Source organism: Sus scrofa, chromosome 7, assembly GCF_054392235.1.
Source record: "Sus scrofa isolate SSC_HxYL_T2T_F1_AM1 chromosome 7, Sscrofa_HxYL_maternal_Yorkshire_Landrace_v2.0, whole genome shotgun sequence".
Lineage (NCBI taxonomy): Eukaryota > Metazoa > Chordata > Mammalia > Artiodactyla > Suidae > Sus > Sus scrofa.
The window spans coordinates 107,525,553-107,548,677 of NC_139389.1; the positions used below are offsets into that span (position 1 = coordinate 107,525,553).

Consider the following 23,125-nt stretch of genomic DNA (forward strand, 5'->3'; position numbering starts at 1 on the left):
CAATCTAGACTTTTTACAGAATCCAAAGCAAAGAGACAAAAAAAGAAAAAAAATCAACCTTTCAGTAGAATATAATTTTTAATGCTTTTTATAGGTTTAATTGATATTTAGCTAGGAACAAAGGAACAGAAGACTAGTACCATGTTAGAGTGGTCCTTGGCGTATTGTACATAGTTTTTTTCAGTTACTGACTACTCTGCAGTCATCTCACTTTAATATGAATAAAACCTAGTTTTATCTTTAGATTTCAACATAAACATCAAGGTCAGATTTAAACTAGATTCAAGGGGGCAGCAGGATAACATACACTGTAGTGTATATCTGGGGGCAGTTACTTAATCTTAGGAAAACCTTTTCTTTAGAGCTGAGATTAAAATTTAAGATTATTATTTGTATAGACTTAAGTTGAGAGGGGGAGATTTTAAAAAGTAGGTCAGTGGTTACCAGACTTACCAAATTTTAGATGCATGGAAGAACTGTAAATTCCCATAAAGCTAATCTATTCATTGACCCCCACCATTATGATAGAGATCATATGGTGACTAATGCAAGATGAAACTCTCAGCTTGGAAAGTAACAAGGAATAGGATGTAAGTATGAGCTTCTGTTTTTTATTATATTTATGGATGCCCCCTCAGAAAAATATGCAAAGGGGTAACTGGCTTGGAAATGGGTATTTATGCATAGTAAATCCCACTCACGAGTTTTGCCTATTGAAAGCTTCTCTCAATGACAGTGCATCTGTGAATGTTCGCTGATGTTGAAGGTGATGCTTATAGATGGTGAAACGCAAACACTGCATGAAATGTATATTGATGTGAGAGATAATAAGGTGTTACTGGTTCCTACTCCTGAGATTGACCTTTAACTTAGTGAAATGTTGTGTTCATTTTTTTTCTTTTATTCAATCTTTCTTTTTCTTATAGCTTTCAAAATCCCATGTTGACAATTAATGCCATTGAATCAATGCTACAGAACACTTATTATTCTTATCTACAATCATAGCTCACATACACAGGACCTTTTCAGGAATTAAATGTCTTAATGCACAAATGTAGTTCTCCCAAATTAATTTTCAGCGTTAAAAAGGTAGTCCATGGAAATTCATTTCAGAGTAATACTTTTGGTTAGGTTCTATACTGAAATTCAGAGTCTGAGTAAGCTTGAAAATGGTATATAGTTGTGTGTGTGGTTTACCCCCTTTTTGTTGTTATTTGTTAAATCCTGTCATATCATTGGTAAAGTATGAGGTTTTTAAAAAATTATTTCAAAAGATATTTGCTTCACAGTTTGAGAAGCTGTCAGGCCTTTGACTGCCTTACACGTATTTCGCTGTGGGGAGAATGTTTTGAATTTCCAAAATGTGTTTTAAAAATCAAAATCAAAATGAAAAAGAAAAATAGTTCTTTTTATTGGGTGGTATGGTTAAAGGGAATACTTGAAACTTCAGTAACAAAATTTGAGCTCAGTGAACCTTTGCATGTTTTGGTATGAGTTTATTAAATAACCACGGACTGTCAGGGTATCAGCGTGGCAGGGGGCGTCCATTTACAGCACGGACGAGTCTGAAGAGAGAATAAGGTAAGATTTATGATTTTTTTTTCTGTCCTTTCCTCTTCATTATTTCCCTACTTTCTTATTTCTTTTAGACTTGCTTCATTTCCTCTTTCTCTAGTTATTGTCTTAAAAAATATATGTATGTGTGTATCTGTTACTGCATATAAATCTTATATACTCTTTTAGAAATGCATTTAGTATGGATCAGATTCACTCACTTTTTCATTTACTTAGAACAAAACTTTTGAAATGCTTCCTGAAACAAATTATTATTTAAGTGGAACTACACACTTAAGTAAACAGTATAGTGAATAAGCAAGAGTAAAAACAATTGAGGGAAATCTACAAAACAAATTATTATTGGAACAGCTAAAATAATCTGTAAGTATCTGTTATCTCAGAAATAAACAAATTTCTTTATATGTATATGACACTGAGGTAAGTTTTATGTAGTCTGGCTACATACATTTTTATATTCCATTAGAATTGTTTCAAAAATTAGAGTTTGCCACTTTAAATAGTTTTCAGTTTCTGTCCTTTTTCTGCCATTTCTTTTCTCTTCCCTTTGTAATTCCAATGTATTCAGTATTAGCTGTGCCTACATTCCACTTTGATATAGACTGGCACAGCAGCTGAATATATTGATTTCTCATGCACTAGCTTTTCTTTCGTAATCCTCTATCAGTTCTCTGATCCATGAGCAAGAGAAAAAGAGTATAACAGGTAAGATTGCTTTTTAAAGTTGTTTTAAATGCTTTACATGACTGAGAAAAGAAAAAAAAATGCACATTTTATTGTTGCAATTTAAATTTCGGTGACACTAAACATGGAACCAAAGGAAAAAATGTGTTTTGTTTTTCCTGTTTGGGGTATTTCTTTTCTTTTTTTTTTCTTTTTCTTTTTCTTTTTTTTTTTTTTTTTTTTTTTTTTTTTTCTTTTTTTTTGAGTTTGTATGGAAACCGTGTGGTACACTGGTAATCTTGTCAGGGTACAAACTTGGTCTGACTTTGTTATTTGGTTTATTTGTGAACCATGTACTTGCTCTTCCTCCCAGAAGCATAGCTTGTAGGCAAGGTTAATCCAGTGTTGGCGATCCATGTCCTAGCACAGCATCTGTAAGTTAATACGCAATCGTTCCTTCCAAGGATGGATTTATCACTGTTGATATATTTTCATTGTCTTCTAGACATAATGGGCATAAATATGTTGCTTTTAAAATTAAGCCAAAATTAATTTAATTAAATGAAAATATGATTATGTACATTTTTGCTTGAAGTGAGTGATTGAAAATTTTTGTATTTGGTGGGCTGTCCATCTTGTAATGGTGGGAGTAAATGTTTCCATAGATAATAGGGCAGATATTGGCTAAACTCAGCTTATCTTTTGGAGGGTGGGCAAACCAGAGGGCAGAAGATTATTTAGTTGCCTTCCAGTGACCTCTCTTCCCCCACCTCCCCTTTAAAACCCTCAAGTAATAACCTTTAGTTACCTGGGGTTATAGATAGTACTAGTAGTCACACTGATTTAAATAAATTCATAATGGGAAGAATTATGGTTTAGCCAAGTGATTGTATTTCTAGAAATTATTATTAACCATCGCATTCCTCATAGTCATTTTAGTTACTACATGATCATTGAGTGGTCAGCCACACTTGACACAATCTCCCAGCATCCAAGATTGGAGATTCCTGGTCTGTGTAGAGTATATGGTTTTGCACGAAATCTATCTAGGCTTATGATTGTTTCAGTTTAATATGTCAAGTAAAACCACAAGTATTTAATATTAAAGTACCAGTGGTTTGTTTGTGGGTTTTTTTGGTTTGTTTGTTTCTAATATTGGGCACTGCGCCGGGGAAATCTTGACTACTGGAGCTACAGAGTTAACTCTAAAAGTACTTTTATTGGTTTCTAGAAACTGGAAGAAGAGAAAGGCAAAAAGGAAAAAGAAAGACAGGAAATTGAGAAAGAACGGAGAGAAAGAGAGAGGGAGCGTGAAAGGGAACGAGAAAGGCGAGAACGGGAACGAGAAAGGGAAAGAGAACGTGAACGAGAAAAGGAGAAGGAACGGGAGCGGGAACGAGAACGGGATAGGGATCGTGACCGGACAAAAGAGAGAGATCGAGATCGGGATCGAGAGAGAGATCGGGACCGAGATCGTGAAAGGAGCTCAGATCGGAATAAGGATCGGAGTCGATCAAGGTAAGGCTCTGTAGAAATTACTGCCTGATAAAACTTTGATAGAACCGTGGGTTAGTATTCACTTGGGCCATTTACATTGATGTGATGAGAGAACTTCCTGAGCTACAGAGCATGTGTGGCTTGGTATCTCATGCAGATGTAAAACATTGGTTAAATTAACAATTTCAACATTAAGGTTAATTTCTGTCTGAAGCCAGTTAGAACTTGCCAGCTGCCTACCTGGTGTTCTGAATGGGCCTGATTCCTTGTTGTCTCTCTTGGTCGGGAGGCGTTTTTTCCTAGTCACTGTTTGATTGAGATCACCTAACTGGGAAATCAGCTCTAGAACCACTGCTTTTAGTCCCCGGTGTCTCTTTGGTCCTGTAACGCACTGGTGGCCACAGCTCACCTTAGGCTCTGAGTTTACTTTCTTTATGGCCTCCAGTAATTTCACTTTTGTTTTATTTAAATTTCTTTCATAATTATATTGAATTCATTTGATGTAGCATCTCAGATTCTTTAGGAATGAGGCAGAGCAAAAACAAAGGAAGTGGAGAAGGGAGCAAGGAGGAGAGAAGAAAGGAAAGCTCACCTTTCTTGTTTTGTTTTTGTTTTTTCACTTTTGTGGCTCCCCCCCATGGGCCAGAGATCAGATCAGTCGCAGTGTAAACCACAGCTGTGGCAACGCCAGATCCTTAACCCGTTGTGCTGGTTGGGGACAGAACCTCAGTCCAAACCTGAGTCCCAGCGCTCCCAGGTTGCCCCCAATCCCGTTGCACCACAGTGGGAGCTCCTCACCTTTTGCTTTTCAAGTTAGTTGTCAAATATATTCGTTACTGTGTTGCAGATATTCTACTTGATTGTAGCTAAAGCGAGGCTGAAACTGAAGTTCAGTGTTCTTAATCTTTAGTGGGTATTAAAACCCTTCCCATGTTTCTATCCTTCCCTAGAATAATCATTATTTTCTTGAATAACCAATATTAAGAATTTAACATGTATAAAATCAGTGGTTTTAAACTTTTACTACAACTATAAATCCATAAACATATGTATTGTTTTACATATATATACTTGTACTTAGATTCATGGTGTCACAAACCTGCGATTTGGTTTTATCACTCTGAATTAAATACTTAGAAACTGGAGTTCTCTGGTGGCCCAGTGGTTAAGGATTTGGTGTTGTCACTGCTATGGCTCAGGTTTGATACCTGGCCCAGAAACTTACGCATGCTGTGGGCACAACCAAAAAAAAAAAAAAACCAACAAGTAAATACTTGAAAACTTTTTATTGCTGATAGATACACAGTTGAACCTTGAACATTGCCTGAGTTAGGGGTGCCAACCCTCTGTGCAGTCACAAATCCTAGTATAACTTATAGTTGGCCCTCTGTATACATGATTCTTTTTTTTTTTTTTTTTTGTCTTTTGTCTTTTTGTTGTTGTTGCCATTTCTTGGGCCGCTCCCACAGCATATGGAGGTTCCCAGGCTAGGGGTTGAATCGGAGCTGTAGCCACCAGCCTACGCCAGAGCCACAGCAGCGCAGGATCCGAGCTGCGTCTGCAACCTACACCACAGCTCACGGCAACGCCGGATCGTTAACCCACTGAGCAAGGGGCAGGGACCGAACCCGCAACCTCATGGTTCCTAGTCGGATTCGTTAACCACTGCGCCACGACGGGAACTCCTGTATACATGATTCTTTCATAGCTTTAGTTCTGTGTCGTGGATTCAACCAATCGTGATTCAGCCAATTTCAGATCATGTACTGCAGTATTTCTAGTTGAAAAAAATCTATGTATAAGTAGACCTGCACAGTTCAAACCTCTGTTGTTCAAGGGTTAGCTGTAGTTCTAGTTTATCCATGCAACAAGCCGAAAGGCTTTTTGCTTTAAACCTATGCAATATCTTTATTCCTTGATCACTATTAATGAAGCAGACTATCTTGCAACATGTTATCCAGGTTTTTTGTGTTTTTCTCAGACACTGATAAGCATTGAGGGAAAAAACTTTGAGTTTAGAATGCAGTTCAGAATGTGGAGATAGAATTAAATTCTCTGTCTTTCTGACTTCTACTATACTTCTACAGAAAACAAATGCTAAATTCTGGCTTGTGAGTTTGTATATTATTTCATAATATGTGTTCTCCTTTCTCTTGGTTTTTAAAGAAAGCGCAAAGGAGACTAATAGATTTTTTAAAATCTTTTGTTTATGTAGAGAAAAGAGCAGAGATCGTGAAAGGGAACGGGAGAGGGAAAGAGAGAGAGAGAGAGAACGGGAACGAGAAAGAGAACGAGAACGAGAGAGAGAGCGAGAAAGGGAACGAGAGCGTGAGAGAGAAAAAGACAAGAAGCGTGACCGAGAAGAGGATGAAGAAGATGCATATGAACGAAGGAAACTTGAAAGAAAGCTCCGGGAAAAAGAAGCTGCTTATCAGGAGGTAAACAGAGGGACTGTTTATATTCTCAAAGCTTGGTACTTAATAGGTTAGTCAAAAAGAATTTTTTTGTAGACATCTTTAAAGCTTTGACAATTTCCTTTTTTAGCGCCTTAAGAATTGGGAAATCAGAGAACGAAAGAAAACCCGGGAGTATGAGAAAGAGGCTGAAAGAGAGGAAGAAAGAAGAAGAGAAATGGTAATATTCTAGGTTAAAAAGTAAATGATTTTTCAGATATAAAAATCAGATCAATCTTTATGGTTAACTAGAAGTAACTTTATAATTTAAAGGTATGATCTCTCAGTATAGATAATTTAATTTTTATAAATTTCAAGTAAACTTGAGGGAATTTCAGTACAGCGAAATGTTTTTCTCTCCTTTTTTTTTCTTCACATTTTTGCTGCCTATAAGCTAAATTATCTTTTGGCATACTGTTAAAGTAAATCAGTCATAGAGTAGTATTTAAAATGAGAACTTACAGAACATTCTTTGATTAAGAATCTACAATATTTTTGACTTTGAAGAGGCTTTGATATCATTCTGTATTGGTGCAGTACATTTGGGTGAAGGAAAGTGTCATGAGAAGACCTTAGTTTTTAGAAGTCAAAATTGTCTTCAGTGTGTAACATTTATGAATTATTATTTTTCCTTACATTACTATGTTATCCTTCCTTTTAACTATATGATAATAAAAATGTATTTTTTTTGCATTTACACTATTTGACAAACTGTACAGTGAAGCAGTTGGCATAGGTTGTTAACTAAATAAAATGACGAAAAGATGATATATTTTATCACAGTATTTGCTTCAGTAGTATGTTCCATGTGTTCTATCTTTGCCAGAATTTCATGAAAGTTTCTTTATCTCCAGTTTGGAGATTATTCTTCCAAAAACTTCACTGAAGTTAGGAATCTTCTTCAAATAGCTTTTGAACATGAGACATAGAGGGAATTTTTGTAAGTAACCAAAAGGGTGCATGCAGCAACTAGATAGATAGTATGGGTTTTCTGGATAGTAGATCTTCAGAGCTCCTAGAGTTTTTTAAAGTAATTTTGATTTCCCTAGATTGTTGCTCCCATTCTAGAATTTCTTATTAAAACCTAGGAAATAGAGAATTATCTAGTAAGAGACATAATTATTTGAAGAAATATTTCCCATCAAAAACATGTGTTAATAGATTTGAAGTTATTCTGCATCCTACAAGCAAACCTGAAACCTACCTTTCCAGAAAAAAACATTCCTGATAGTTACTTTTTGTTCAGGAGCTTTAAAAAAAAATCCATTTAAAAAAGCAGTTACTTGCTCATTAAAAAATATTCAGGTAACTGAAGTATATGGTGTAAAAAGTAAAAGTCTCTATTTCTCATGAGTGGTAGCTTATGTCACTATTTTAGTGTGTTCCTTGTAGGCCTCCCTGTGTTTTATTTAGATATTTCTAGGTATTGTCATTGCTATCTGACAGTCTATTTGCGTTTGAAAAATTTTGAATGTACCTTATATCCTAGCCTTGTGCTAGGTACTGGGTATACAAGAAGAAATAATGCTTCAAACTTAAACAAGTGGGTAATATCATCAGAGAGATAAAGTAGTTACTGTATTGTGTGTGTGAGTGTTTAAAGTATGACGAAGGTGTGTTCACAGTATTTTGGGAGTGGAATACAGGGAAAGTGATTAATTTTGTCTGGGGGAAGGACTTGGTCAAAAGTAGGTGGTTAGATTGGAAAGTCTTTACAGAGAAGTAACATTTAATCTGGATGAAATGTGTTAATATTTCACTGTCAGATGAAGTCAGAAACCTACGTATTTGTATGTAGGTGTAATAGTTGTTAACAGAGATGTAGATTATAAATTTTTACTAATTGTTTTTTGTGTATATATATATATATATTATTGTATTTAAAATTCCAAAAATAGGAGTAAGAGATTCATGTACTTGCATGGTTTGTGTACTCAAAGCTAGGTAGGCATTACCTTTAGATGCATAAATGTGATTTAAATTTTAAATCCTGAAGTTCCCATTGTGGCTCAGCCTTAACGAACTCAACTAGTATCCATTAGGATGCAGGTTCAATCTCTGGTCCTGTGTTGCTGTGGCTGTGGTGTAGTCTGGCAGCTGCAGCTTGGATTCGACCCCAGCCCAGGGACTGCCATGTGCCACAGGTGTGGCCTTAAAAAGAAAAAAAAAATAATTTTAATCTTATATTTCATGAAAACTACTTCTTGTACCATCATCTACCTGTAAGTGAACTGTAAAATATTTTGGTCCAGTTAACAGATTGAGTTGTGATTCTTGGTGTGCTCAGGTTTCCTTAGAAAATAATTATTGCACTTTGAAAATCATATTCAGAGAGGAAATTTATTGTAGCATACTGTATGTGGCTTTCATTTCACAGATAAGTCCTAAATCTGACTTGCTTCTGGTTTTTTGTTTTGTTTTCTTATTTTGTCTTTTGAGGGCCACACCCAAGACATAGGGAAGTTTCTAGACTAGGGGTCAGTCGGAGCTGCAGCTGTCAGCCTACACCACAGCCACAGCAACACCAGATCCAAGCTGAGTCTTCGACTTACACTACAACTCATGGCAATGCCAGATCCTTCAACCCACTGAGCGAGGCCAGGGATAGAACCCAAATCCTCCTGGATGCTAGTTGGGTTTGTTACCACTGAGCCACAACGGGAACTTCCTGACTTGCTTTTGAAGGTTAAAGATTTTTAAACATCTAATGTTTATTTACATGTAAATGTATAAAGTTTATGAGTATTATAAAGTTCAAGTGGTATGGATAAGAAGAATCTATTCCCATGAAAGAGAGGGGGGTGTAGTGTAAATTGCTTTTATATTAATTTTGCACGTTTTGTCCTTCATTTCCTCAAAGGCAAAAGAAGCTAAACGACTAAAAGAATTCTTAGAAGATTATGATGATGATAGAGATGATCCCAAATATTACAGGTAAAGAAGCCATACTTTGAAGCTTTTTATTATCTGCGTTTACTCTTGTCTATCAGAGAGTACAAGGTCACTCAATGGAATAAGGAAGAAAGAAATCTTTGCAATTATTTTTTAACTATTCCCCCCCACACACACAATAGCTGATAATGGTGTTTTCCAGGGGATGAGGGTGGGAGTGCTATTGGGAAAGGATCAACAATTCTATGCAGCTTCTTTGGGAGACGGTCCCAAATAGTATTACAACAAATTAACAAAGTTCAGTTTTTATAGCCAATTATAACTTACCTTTATGATTGTCTAAGGTGGTATGGAAATTTTTGTCTTTAAGGATTTCTAGAATGCTATAGTGATATGAACACCCTCTCAATTCATAAACTGTTAAGAAGTGAGAGTAGTGAAGCCTGCCTTTCCTCATCTCTGCTCTTGTAGCATTCCTTTCTTTCTTTCTTCCTTCTTTTTTGCTTTTTAGGGCCACATCCACAGCATATGGAAGTTCCTAGGCTAGAGGTGGAATCAGAGCTGTAGCTTCAGGTGTATACTGCAACAACACAGGATTTGAGCCACATCTGCTACCTATGCTCAGCTGATGGCAACACCGGATCCTTAACCCACTGAGCGAGGTCAGGGATTAAACTGGTATCCGCAAGGATACTATTCCTGTTTGTTACCGCTGAACCACAGTTGGAACTCCCATTAGTCGGGTTTTTAATGCCTTGAGCCACAACAGGAACACCTTCCCTCCCATAGCATTTCTAAACTACCTTTGTTCTTTTAGCACTTCGGTACTATGGTGAAATTGTTTGCTTTGTTCTGCTCCATCCATTCCAAACTGTCCCCTGAGATATGGACAATATTTCAATTTTTTTTTTTTTTTTTTCCTCTCTAATGTGCCTGAAATGATCCAGGTATGTAGTGAACGCATTTAATGTATTGTAGCCAAATTAATAATTAAAACATTGGATTGACAACATAAATTGGAAGAATGCCAAGGATATGACTTTGTGGAAAATGCAGTAAGATCAGTAAAAATATTGGATCATAAAATGGCCCTCCATTATTTCAACATTCTGAGATAAAGTGCTAGGTATAATTTTTGCTTTCTGTTGATTATATCCTACGTCCTTTTGAGTTTTTTCAAAAGGAAAAGATATGAGTTAAATTGAAGATAAAGAACTATTATTAGGGGTATCATTACTATGTATTAATATACATCTAAGAAAATACAAATTACATGGTAGTTTTCCCTGTGGAACAGGTATAAAATGCGACCATTGTTCTTTCCTCTGAATGCTGCTTTTCTATTTTCTTGTTTTAGATACTTATTTACAGTGGCTTAAGAATGAGGCATAGTGATATGACAAGACAATACTTACTAAACATTAACATAGAGAGCACACTGTCTTGGGTGTTCTGCAGATACAGAACATTCTCTCAGTCTTTAGTCTCTTATCATGCAACTTTTAATATGGAAAGAAATTGCTTTTGGAGACATTATGTGTAATAGTTGATAACCTAAGTATTAAAATAAGGCCAGTTAATATTTGCTTTTGCAGAGGAAGCGCTCTTCAGAAAAGGTTGCGTGATAGGGAAAAGGAAATGGAAGCAGATGAACGGGATAGGAAAAGAGAGAAGGAAGAGCTGGAGGAAATCAGGCAGCGCCTTCTAGCAGAAGGGCACCCAGATCCAGATGCAGAGCTCCAGAGGGTAAGAAAACATAACATCCATAACAATATTCTTTTTTTTTTTTTTTGTCTTTTTGCCTTTTCTAGGGCCGCTCCCACGGCATATGGCGGTTCCCAGGCTAGGAGTCTAATTGGAGCTGTAGCCACAGGCCTACGCCAGAGCCGCAGCAGTGCGGGATCCAAGCCGCATTTGTGACTTACACCACAGCTTACAGCAACGCCAGATCCTTAACCCACTGAGCAAGGCCAGGGACCGAACCTGCAACCTCATGGTTCCTAGTCGGATTCGTTAACCACTGCGCCAAGACGGGAACTCCAATAACAATATTCTTTCAAGATTATCATGTCATCTTAAGAAAACTAACTATGATGTAGTTTAACTTATAAGAAAAGTATTTATACTTTGTGCATCTTGCTTTTTTGGGGGGAGGATAGTGATATTTTATCTTACTATGTAAATCGTCAGAATTACTTGATTTACAACTTTATTTTAAACATCTTTCATGTTCCTTTATTTCTACAAAGTATTATTAGATGAATATCTTTTAATGTAACTTTACTAGAAACATGTTCTGTGTGATCCCACACTTAATAGCATTATGTAAGTATGTATGTATATATGTATGTATGTTAGGGCTGCACCTGCGACATATGGCGGTTCACAGGATAGGGGGCAAATTGGAGCTACAGCTGCCGGCCTTCTCCACAGCCACTGCATCGCCAGATCTGAGCCATGTCTGTGGCCCACACCACTGCTCACGGCAACACAGGATCTGTAAGCCACTGAGTGAGGCCAAGGATCAAACCCAAGTCATTGTGGATGCTAGTTGGATTTGCTAACTGCTGAGCCATGACAGGATCTACTTTCGTTATTTTTTTGGGGGGGGGTATGCTCCGAAAACTTACTGATAATATTTATCCAAGTTTTTATAATGATCTTATGATGATTATTTTTTGTAATTTCAGGGGAAGTGTTCATTTTGGTATATAGGCCTCTGACTTCAAAATTCTCCCTCCCTGCCATTTCTTCCTTTTCCTATTTGTTTTTGAACACGGAAGTGACTACCAACTTCAGCCATTACCTAGAAAGAAAAAATGATGATATATGACCAAGCTGAGGATTTGAGTTATACCTCTTATGTATTATCTGTAGTGTTCTAAAATAAAATTTTTGATTATAATGTTTTTAGCAATATAGAAACATACTTTTTCTCTCTGAATTAGCAAACTATTAGTAATTACCTTCATTGCCTCTGAAGAGTGTATACAAGCCACTGAAGAATGGTAATACATGTGAAATACTAAAAAAAATTTTGTGTAGTTCCTGATATACTCTATAGATTTACTTGGTTTTCTGATTATAGGAGGCAATGTTCTGTTTTTCCTCTGAAAAAAAGGAAAAAGAAAAATAGAGGTTTTGTGAAAGATAATGTAAATTTTGTAAAGATAATGTAATGAATTGACTATAGTTGTTTGTTTCAGTTAATCAGATTCTTTTTGGTTTAGATGGAACAAGAGGCTGAGAGACGCAGACAGCCGCAAATAAAGCAAGAACCAGAATCAGAGGAAGAGGAAGAAGAAAAGCAAGAAAAGGAAGAAAAACGAGAGGAACCCATGGAAGAAGAAGAAGAACCAGAGCAAAAGCCCTGTCTCAAACCAACACTGAGGCCTATCAGTTCTGCCCCATCTGTTTCCTCTGCCAGTGGCAATGCAACTCCCAATACTCCTGGGGATGAATCTCCCTGTGGTATTATTATTCCTCATGAAAATTCACCAGATCAACAACAACCTGAGGAGCATAGGCCAAAAATAGGACTAAGTCTTAAACTAGGTATGTTAGCATTTCCTTTCTTCCTTTTTTTCATTCATTTACTCCCCATTCCCCTATAAATACCTGAATTTTGCCTTAAGGAAGAATAAATGTGTGCTGCTTGGTAGGTAGATAGAAAATTATTCAAAATGCCTTTCTAGCTCACAATTGTTTTCATAGTTCTACTAGTGCTCCTATATCTGCAGCTGCCTCAAGTTCTGAGAAGAAGTGAAAAGTTAAATTTTCTAGCACTTGTGAGTAGTGAGTTATTTTTTATAGTTGGGCTCTTGCTCTGAGTTTTATAAAAGTACATTTTACACTGATTTTGAGGGATGGTGGATTATAAAATGTAACATTTGAAAATTAATTCATCATGCTAATAGAGTGTTTTTACTATAGGTGCTTCCAATAGTCCTGGTCAACCTAATTCTGTGAAGAGAAAGAAACTCCCCGTAGATAGTGTCTTTAACAAATTTGAGGATGAAGACAGTGATGATGTACCCCGAAAAAGGAAACTGGTTCCTTTAGATTATGGTGAAGATGATAAAAACGCTGCCAAAGGCACTGTAAACACTGAAGAAAAGCGCAAACATATTAAGAGTCTCATTGAAAAAATCCCTACAGCCAAACCTGAACTCTTTGCTTATCCCTTGGATTGGTCTATTGTGGATTCTGTGAGTAGCAAATTGTATTTCCTCATTTTACTGCAAGTTTTCGTTTTAAATATAGCACACAAACTCAGTTGATTCTATAAATGATAAGTAAGGGGTGTAATATGACTAGAATCTTGACATGGTCAATAATAGTAGATTATAATAGTAGAAATTTTTAGTGGTTCTTGACGTCTTCATAAATTGGAAGCAAATAATTGTATCTTGATACATACCTGTCTTAGTTCAACTTGTGAATGAATGATCATTCTAAATTATGAGTTTATATAGGTTTTTTTAGTAAATGTAATGAAAAGTTCTTCAATTTAGTAACCATGCGTTATTTTGCAGATACTGATGGAACGACGAATTAGACCATGGATTAATAAAAAGATCATAGAATATATAGGTGAAGAAGAAGCTACATTAGTTGATTTTGTTTGTTCTAAGGTTAGTCTTTTATTCTCTCCACCCCCAACATTTGTTGAATACTTTAAAATGTTAAGACACGGAGTTCCCGTCGTGGCACAGTGGAAACAAATCTGACTAGGAACCACGACCTTGCGGGTTCGCTCAGTAGGTGAACGATTCATTGTTACCATGAGCTGTGGTATGGGTCGCAGACGCGGCTCAGATCTGGCATTGCCATGGCTCTGGCATAGGCTGGGAGCTATAGCTCCGATTGACATCTAGTCTGGGAACCTCCCTATGCCACAGGTGAGGCCCTAAAAAAAAAAAAACAAACCCACACGCACACACACACACAAAAACAACATTAAAATACTTTCTAAATTGGAAAATATTGCAGGGCCTAATCCATGATAATTTTGTTTTAATTAGGAGATTCATGGTTAATTAGGTGAACCCCTCCATACTGCTTCAGACCCCACGCCACATGCTTTCATCTCAGAGGGTCAAGGAGGACAGAATTGCTGCCTGCTACCAATTTTGCTTTCTTCCTATTCCTGAGAATGCCTTGCCACCCTCTTGTCTTAAGAGATAGAATGTTGCTCAAGTACAGTTGAGAGTTTTGTGGGGACACCTTTCCTCAATTTTTTGTCAGTCATCAATCCTTTGGAAGAGAAGTAAAATAGTGCCCTTCATCGCATAATAATAGTGTTAACTGACTGGTTACTCTGTGCCAGGTGTTGATCCTGGCAGGTACCATGTTAAGCATTTTACAGAACTTCATCTTCTTTAAACCTTCTAGCAACCTAAGGAAATGTAAGTTACTAGTAGGATCCCCATTCAGTACATGAAGAAGTTGAGACATTGTGTCTTGACCATGATTACCTGATAAGTAGTACAGCCAAAACTGTGAAACTCGGTGCTCTTAACCACCACGGTTTACCACATCCTTTCATTGTCTCTTGAAGGCAGTCTTGTCTTGAGATAGTTATCGTAGTAGAAGCACCATATTTCTATAAAAGAATAACTAATTGCATTTTAAGGAAATGCTATTTTTTTTTACCAGCACTTCTCTTTTAACATTAGGAATAGGAAATTTAAGTGGCCCTTTCCACTTGTAATTATTGTATTATTAACACTTCTAAGTCTGAGTTTGAATTAGAAGACAGATAATGTGATTAAGTTTTGGTGTCAAACTTCCACTGAAAAGAAGGATATTTTGGTAATTAAGAAATCTGTAGAGAGTTTGCTCATGGCACATGGGGTTAAGGATCCAGCATTGTCACTGCAGTGACTTCGGCCACTGCTGTGGTGTGGGGTTTTGATCCCTGGCCTGAGAACTTCTGCATGCCACAGGTGCAGCCAAAAAGAAAAAAAAGGGGGGAAAAATATATATACATATATAGAGAAAGAGAGAGAGAGATTCTTCAGTCATGAGAAATTCTCATGCTAGTTTGAGGGCACCATAAGATCTTTTTTTTCTACTATATTACTAACAGTTTATTTTCAAAATGACAATTTTTTTTTTCTTTTAGGTTATGGCTCATAGTTCACCTCAGAGCATTTTAGATGATGTTGCCATGGTAAGTTAGAAATTTACTGTTATTAACATTTTAATATCAATGTGAACAAACTGACTTTTCTGAATTTTATTGATTTATCAGTCTTTTCCCTCCCCTGCCATTGGTGTTTGTGTATAAATATAAATTCTGGGAGTTCCCGTCATGGCGCAGTGGTTAACGAATCTGACTAGGAACCATGAAGTTGCGGGTTCGGTCCCTGCCCTTGCTCAGTGGGTTAACGATCCGGCGTTGCCGTGAGCTGTGGTGTAGGTTGCAGACGCGGCTCGGATCCCGCGTTGCTGTGGCTCTGGCGTAGGCCGGTGGCTACAGCTCCAATTGGACCCCTAGCCTGGGAACCTCCATATGCCGTGGGAGCGGCCCAAGAAATAGCAGAAAGACCAAAAAATATGTATATATATATAAATTCTGGATCACTTCGTACATTCAGAGAAGAATAAGTACTTACTGGGTAGAGCAGTGTGCTAGAAGCATAACAAAGGTGGAATATTTGCCCTTAAAGAACTAGCAGAGAAACAGGTGTGCCAATATTGATGTTGTAATATACTTAACATAATGGGGATATGTAAAAGGATAACGGGGGCAGAGGAGATAGAGCATCTGATGGTGTTGAGGGCAATTAGGGAAATCTTCATAGCAATTAGCATCTAAATTGAGACTTGAAGACTATATAACTATTTTGTCACTTGGACAGGTGTCCATTGGATTGGCTGTAGTTAAATATCAAATTTCCAGCTATATTTCATTTGAATACTAGGGTTATTGGCTGCACTGATATATGAGGGAGGAAAAAAGGAGGAAGAGAATTGATGGTAAAGGTGAGAGAGAGTGATTGAATAGACTATAAACTCCAGTCTAGGAGGAGAAGGAAATAATATTGGAATGGAGCTGGTGGCTTGAATGAATTAAGGACTGATGATTTCTGTGAAGTTGTGAGAGATGTATTTGAATGAAACATTTAGAAAGAGGTTTAGAGAGTAGAATATTTAACAGTACAAGTGGTGAGTCAGTCCAAATGATGGCAAGGTGCAAAGTATGGCTCTGGGAGGGAGTTTCTGGGGCAGAGTTGATGTCATTGTTTGGAATATCAGTAAGCTCTAAGCTGGGTCGTAACACATAGAAATTGAAATTCCTGGGTGTTGGGACTGGGATTAGTGAGAAATACAAGAACAAGCTGCCAGAGAACTCATTTAATGTGCATGTCAAATGAGATATTTGCTGGACAGCCACTACTGGAGTGAAAAGATGGTGTAGTGAGGTCTCATGAACCTCAAAGGAGAAGCTGTTGACGAGGAGAGAAATAGTGAAGATCCAGTGGCTTCCCCTGCCTTTGGAGACTAAGGCTTTGAAAGTGAGGAGCTTCCAAAAGTACAGGACCGTCAGGGTCTTTAGGGGACATATGAGATTTTCACGTAAGCAAAGCGTAAGTAAAGAAGTTGAGGATGGTTAACATGAAGTGGAATAGGGTCCAAAGGGCAAAGTGGGAAGGGGAGTCAGGAAGGCAGGAGAAATATTAAGCATGATGTGAGATGATAGGTGACTGGGGAGACTTGCAGGGACTGTGGTCAGTGTTGGGGAGTGGCGTGGTGGAGTGCCTGACCACAAGGGGCTCTAGGTCAAGATGTTTTGCGTGCAGGCACGATATGATGTCTAAGTTTTCCACTGCTCAGCCAGCCCAGTGCAGCTGTTGTTTAAAATTCCTGATAAACCATTTGTGAAAAATTTGTTGATGCCATAAGGCTGAGCCTTAGATGAAAGGAGAAACGTAAATACGGAGTTCCCGTCGTGGCACAGTGGTTAGCGAATCCAAGTAGGAACCATGAGGTTGCGGGTTCGATCCCTGGCCTTGCTCAGTGGGTTTAGGATCTGGTGTTGCCGTGAGCTGTGGTGTAGGTTGCAGACACTGCTCAGATCCATAATTGCTGTGGCTGTGGCATAGGCTGGTGGCTACAGCTCCGATTGGACCCCTAGCCTGGGAACCTCCATATGCTGTGAGAGTGGCCCAAGAAATGGCAAAAAGACCAAAAAAAAAAAAAAAATAGATCCCAGTCTTTGGGAATAGAATCTGAACTTCCTTGACTTTCCAGCCTATTTAAAACTTATCCTAGGGGAGTTCCCGTCATTGCTCAGCGGAAACAAATCTGACTAGCATCCATGAGGACGCAGTTTCAATCCCTGGCCTCACTCAGTAGGTTAAGGATCCGGCGTGGCTGTGGCTGTGGCGTAGGCTGGCAGCCATAGCTCTGATTTGACCCCTAGTCTGGAAACCTCCATATGCCATAGGTGTGGCCCTGAAAAGATAAAAAACAAATAAAAGTTATCCTTGGGGTAAAGAGAAGAGAATTTCATAGTTGGGCCTGAGTTAAGGAATTTGTAAAATCAGTTTTGTGGGTTTTTGGCCTTGGCAGAGATATAATCATTGTTGGTGAGGATGTCATGGGTCAGTGTTAATCCATTTTGATCTGTTGAGATACTTTGATGTTTGGAATATAATTAGACTCTTTACCTCCTGATCATGTATATGTATATTTTTTTTTGTTTTTTTGCCATTTCTTGGGCAGCATATGGAGGTTCCCCAGCTAGTGGTCAGTCAAATCGGAGCTGTAGCCACTGGCCTATGCCAGAGCCACGGCAGCGCGGGATCTGAGCCGCGTCTGCAACCTACACAACAGCTCACAGCAACGCTGGATCCTTAACCCACTGAGCAAGGCCAGGGATTGAACCCGCAACCTCATGGTTCCTAGTCAGATTCGTTAACCATTGAGCCATGACGGGAATTCCTTATGTTATTTTTGATTATTTTCTGGCTTGTTGATCAAAGTAGGAGGTGGAAACCAATTGAGCTAGTATTGTCAACCAGTTCTGGTAATAGCTCATTAACCCACTTGAATAAATTTCTTGAATAAATGAGATTGAATGTTTAGCTCAAGTAGTATTTTACTCTTGTTAGAAGTCTTTTTCAAATTGTACCTTCTTCATTTTACATCCGATAATAAACTTTGGTTACATATATGTGCCAGTGTCTATATTATTTCTGGGGTACAGTTTCCAAATTAATGTTGCAGCCCAGTTCTTTTAAACTATTGGTTAAGTCTGGCTTATAGATGTCTTATTTAAAGTTCTTTGTCATCATGAGAAATATAGGGAAATTTCTCAAAAATCAATTTTTTTATTTTTACTTTTTGGTATTTTTAGGGCTGTTCCCTCGGAATATGGAGGTTCCTAGGCTGTTACCAGTCGGAGCTGTAGCTGTTGGCCTCTGCCACAGCCACAGCAACATGGGATCCAAGCCATGTCTGTGACCTGTACCACAGCTCACAGCAGCTCGGAATCCTTAACCCAGTGATTGAGAGCCAGGGATCAAACCTGTGTCCTCATGGATGCTAGTCGTGTTCGTTAATTGCTGCGCCAAGACAGGAACTCCTCAAAAATCAATTTTTGTGGGTTAAGGATCCCACGTTGTCACTGTAGCAGCTCAGATTGCTACCATGGCCTGGGTTTAATTCCTAGCCCCAGGAAGTTCTGTATGCTTCAGATGCAGGAAAGAAAATTAATTTTCTGGCTTCTCTTTGGTACTTATTGATTGATCACTCAGGTACTAAGTACTCTCCCAAGCACTTTGTAGATATCTACTCTTTTAATTCTTATAGTAGAACCAGTATGACATAGCTCCTATATCCTCTATTTACAGATAAGAGAACTGAGGCTTATTGTGATTAATTAACCCAACCAAGGACAAGTAATTAATAGGAAGTAGAAGTGGGATTTGAATCCAAGTTCTGACTAGAGATCTGGTTTAATTCCTAACCTGACCTGTCTCCAGAGTCCTGAGCCTTAGTCCACATGCCGTCGTGACGGTAGTACTCATGTAGAAGGACCCTTGCTATTCCATTTTACTGCACAGCAGCCCTGGTGTGAAGTGCCACATGTGTGGGGATGAGGACATGATTCTGTGGTTAATGAACCCAACTAGTATTCCATGAGGATGCGGGTTCGATCCCTGGCCTTGCTCCGTGGGTTAAGGATCCAGTGTTGCCGTGAGCTGTGGTGTAGGTTGCAGACGCGGCTGGGATCCCACATTGCTGTGGCTGTGGTGTAGGCCGGCAGCTGTAGCTCTGATTGGACCCCTAGCCTGGGAACCTCCATATGTCTTGGGTGTGGCCCTAAATGGACAAAAAAATCAACAACAACCTAACTCATAGATAATTTGATCTGTCAAAGGGGAAAGACCTTTTATTTATTCAGTAGTCTTGTATCCTTTGAGATGATAGTATTCCCTTTGTTTATTGGGTCCTATACACTATATTAAAATGCTATACAGGAAGTTCCCATTGTGGCTCAGTGATAACAAACCTGACTAGTGTCTGAGGATGCAGGTTGGATCCTTGACCTCGCTCAGCAGGTTAAGGGATTCAGTGTTGCCCTGAGCTGTGATGTAGCTTGTTCGCAGCTGTAGCTCTGATTTGACCCCTAGCCTGGGAACTTCCATATGCTGAAGGTGCAGCCCTATAAAGCAAAAAAAAAAAAAAAAAAAAAAGCTATACATATATTCTCATTTAGTATTTCAGTGTCACATGCATAATAAGGACTCGATAAATGTTAAGATTATGAAGTTGTTGGGAGAGGTAAATGAGATGCTCTTTAGTTCTGTAAGTAGTTCTGTGTAACTTGCAGTGTGTTTTCAAAGACATGTATAAATGTAGTGTTTGTAAAGATAAAAGTTGAAGCCAAAAAGTACTATGGTCATAATGGGGGGTGATATGATAAAAAGAATGTGTGTGTGTGTGTGTGTGTGTGTGTGTGTGTGTGCGTGCGCTCGCGCACGCGCGAGTGTGAGTGAGAGAGGGAGAGCGGGTCACTGCTATACAACAGAAATTGACACAACATTGTAAATCAACTATAAATTTTTAAAAATTCTTTTTAAAAAGCACTGCTGTGTTAGTGTTAGTAAGCCATGGGATTTTGCTCACTGCCTCTTTTTTGGGGGGTGGTTATTGTACTACTGAATACATTTCTCTCGATAGACAGATTTTCTTCAGGTCATTTTATTTATTTAAAGTAAATTCTTCTTGGTAGATAAAAGCCTTTTTTATTTATACCAGTCATCGTTGTTGGGAGATGCTGATGATTGCTTATTTTACCTGTGTAATTGTTTTTTGTGTTTTTCCTTTTTCCTTTTCTAGGTACTTGATGAAGAAGCAGAAGTTTTTATAGTCAAGATGTGGAGATTGTTGATATATGAAACAGAAGCCAAGAAAATTGGTCTTGTGAAGTAAAACTCTTTTTACATTTAGAGTTCCATTTCAGATTTCTTCTTTCCCACCCTTCAAAGGACTTTGAGATTTTTTTTTTGTCTTCAGAGACATTTGTGAGATCTGTAATTTTTTTTTAATGTAGAAAATGTGAATTTTTTTGTCCTCTATAATTTGTTGATGCCCTGTGTACTCTTTTGGTTGTAAAGACATCTGAATCTTATTTTGGTTTTCTTTATACTCACCAGGTACAAATTACTGGTATGTTTTATAAGCCGCAGCTACTGTACACAGCCTATCTGATATAATCTTGTTCTGCTGATTTGTTCTTTGTAAATATTAAAATGACTCCCCAATTCTTTTGCAGAATTGCACTTAATATTGAACTGTACTGTATAGGCACCAACATGAACATTTTTAATTGAAAGAATATCAGTCACACCTATTACCCTTACCGCCTTGATCAACAACAGCAGGCCCTCATGATGGCATGGAATTTAAAATTAGAGTGCGAAAATTAGTAGACAATCCATTCCTGTATCTCTGTATGGGTGTGTTTGTGTGAGTGTATGTATAAAAGTCTTACTTTTCCCTAATCGGCTTTGGAGGGTTCCCTTAAACATTTCCTAATTGAAGAATAGAATTGTAAAGGAAACGTGGTATCGTGCCAACCCAAATGTCTGGGATAATTAGGTTATTAGTCTCCCAGAGCATGGTATTCTCTTGTGGCAAGCCAGCAGTCTGTTGAACAGAATGGTTTGCTTTTTTTTCTGTCAATGGCTGTGTCGGCCTCTCTTTTAAGTGAGTGTGAATCATAGTGATATTTCCCCCCCATTTCATTGTTCAGAATGAGGCAGATCCTTAGATTCTGGAGAGCTTTATTTAATGCATTTTTGCACTAATTGGTCCTTGATTTAATTTTTATGTACCCTTTTGTTTAAAAAAAAATCAAAACTATAAGTGAAAAAAATCCTTTAAAAAAATCAGCAAAAGATAAAAGTAGGCATTTTTACAAGCTAGGAACATTTGACAAAAAGTACAATAGAAATTCAGCATGGCAATTTATAGACTTTACATTCTTAATTCTAAGAATAAATTGTTTAAGGCAGTTACCACTATTTGTTCTGTAAAGGGTTTATATCTTGTGTGTGTATATGCAGACACACACCTCGTTTACCTCTGCTCATCAAAACTTTAAAGATATTGATGGGGATTTCTTTATTGTAGATCAGAACTTCACAAGGGAGCAAAATTACCTGAAAATGTAACAAGTTTTAAACAGTTCTTAACAGAAATTAGGTGCAGCTATTCCTGTGTCCTGAATATTTATTTTTTAAAAAAAGATAAAGATTGGGGGAGCGGTGTTAAAAAAAAAAGCATAACTGAGTTTGAGTTACTAGATTTTTTTTTTACATCTTAAGAGGACAATTGAAAACACTGTTCTTAACATTGGACCATGACATGGTTCCATTATGTAAATATTTCAGATATTAAAAATGTATATATTTGATCTCGGAGACTCATTCTTCCAGAGTCTTGTTAAATAAATGGCATCATGTTGTAATTGTGTACTGCATACTAGAAACTTAAGTTGAAAATACAGGAGAATTTTTGATGGACTTGATTTTTGAGTATTAGAAGCTGAAAGTAAGAGGCTGTTTTGGAGTTCCTGTCGTGGCTCAGCTGAAATGAATCTGATTAGTAACCATGGGGACACAGGTTCGATCCCTGGCCTAGCACAGTGGGTTGAGGATCCAACGTTGCCATGAGCTGTGGTGTAGCCCAGCAGCTACGGCTCTAATTTGATCTTTAGCCTGGGAATCTCTGTATGCCTCGGAGTATGGTCCTAAAAGGAACAAAAAAAAAAAAAAAAAAGGCCACTTCCCTTATTTTGGATTATCTAAACATCTATGGAGATACCCCTTTCAGTGTTATAATATTTTAAATTGTTTCTCAAGGGAAAATTTCAGAAATATGCTCTTTGCCATTTACAAATTCATTGTCTTTTCTGATTGACCCCCAGTGTAACTTCATTTGAGCAGTTTATTGCGCTACTCCATATTGTCATATTATTGCTGCTACTGCTTTTTTTTCCCTTTACTGGAACGCCTGTTGCACGTGGAAATTCCTGGGCCATGGATTGAACCCAAGCCACAGCTGCTACCCAAGCCACTGCAGTGACAACACCAGATCCTTAACCTGCTGCACTACAAGAGAACTCTGGTATTGCTTCTTAAGGCATCATATTAGGTGGTTTTTATTTAGCCAGCATTAGCATGAAAGTTTACTCAAGCAGCTTTAATTTTCCTTGCTTTGGTCTCTTTTGCTCTTTCACTCTATTTACCTTGAAAGGGCCCTTACGTGAAACCCTTAGGTTTTCATACTGTATACTTCATAATACCTCGAGTGAGGTTTGTGTCAGGCCCCAGATTTATACATTAACGTTTCTGCAGAACAGGAATGATCACAGTCACTGGGTTAATAAGCTACATTAATAGCTTAATATCAAGTCAAGTCATGTTTTGCCATCAAGCTTAAACTTTGAGGTTTTCAGGTTTGTATATGAAGAACTGGACTTGTATACGCTGGCATATTCTAGTGTGAGGATGAATATACCTAAG

General features: G+C 37.8%; 1 protein-coding gene across 4 annotated transcripts in view; it reads left to right on the forward strand.

The window, feature by feature from the left end:
* RBM25 (RNA binding motif protein 25) overlaps positions 1-22,068 on the forward strand; it is a 61,523-nt gene extending 39,455 nt beyond the window's left edge. For 3 of the 4 annotated variants that reach the window (XM_084966541.1, XM_005666339.4, XM_084966542.1), the window contains 10 exons: positions 3,470-3,756; positions 5,951-6,173; positions 6,280-6,369; positions 9,049-9,122; positions 10,676-10,826; positions 12,311-12,635; positions 13,014-13,288; positions 13,616-13,714; positions 15,208-15,255; positions 20,436-22,068. In XM_084966541.1, coding sequence (XP_084822667.1) covers positions 3,470-3,756; positions 5,951-6,173; positions 6,280-6,369; positions 9,049-9,122; positions 10,676-10,826; positions 12,311-12,635; positions 13,014-13,288; positions 13,616-13,714; positions 15,208-15,255; positions 20,436-20,528 — 1,665 coding nt within the window. In that variant the 3' untranslated portion in view covers positions 20,529-22,068. 4 annotated transcript variants of the gene reach the window in all.
* Positions 22,069-23,125: the final 1,057 nt, after the last annotated feature.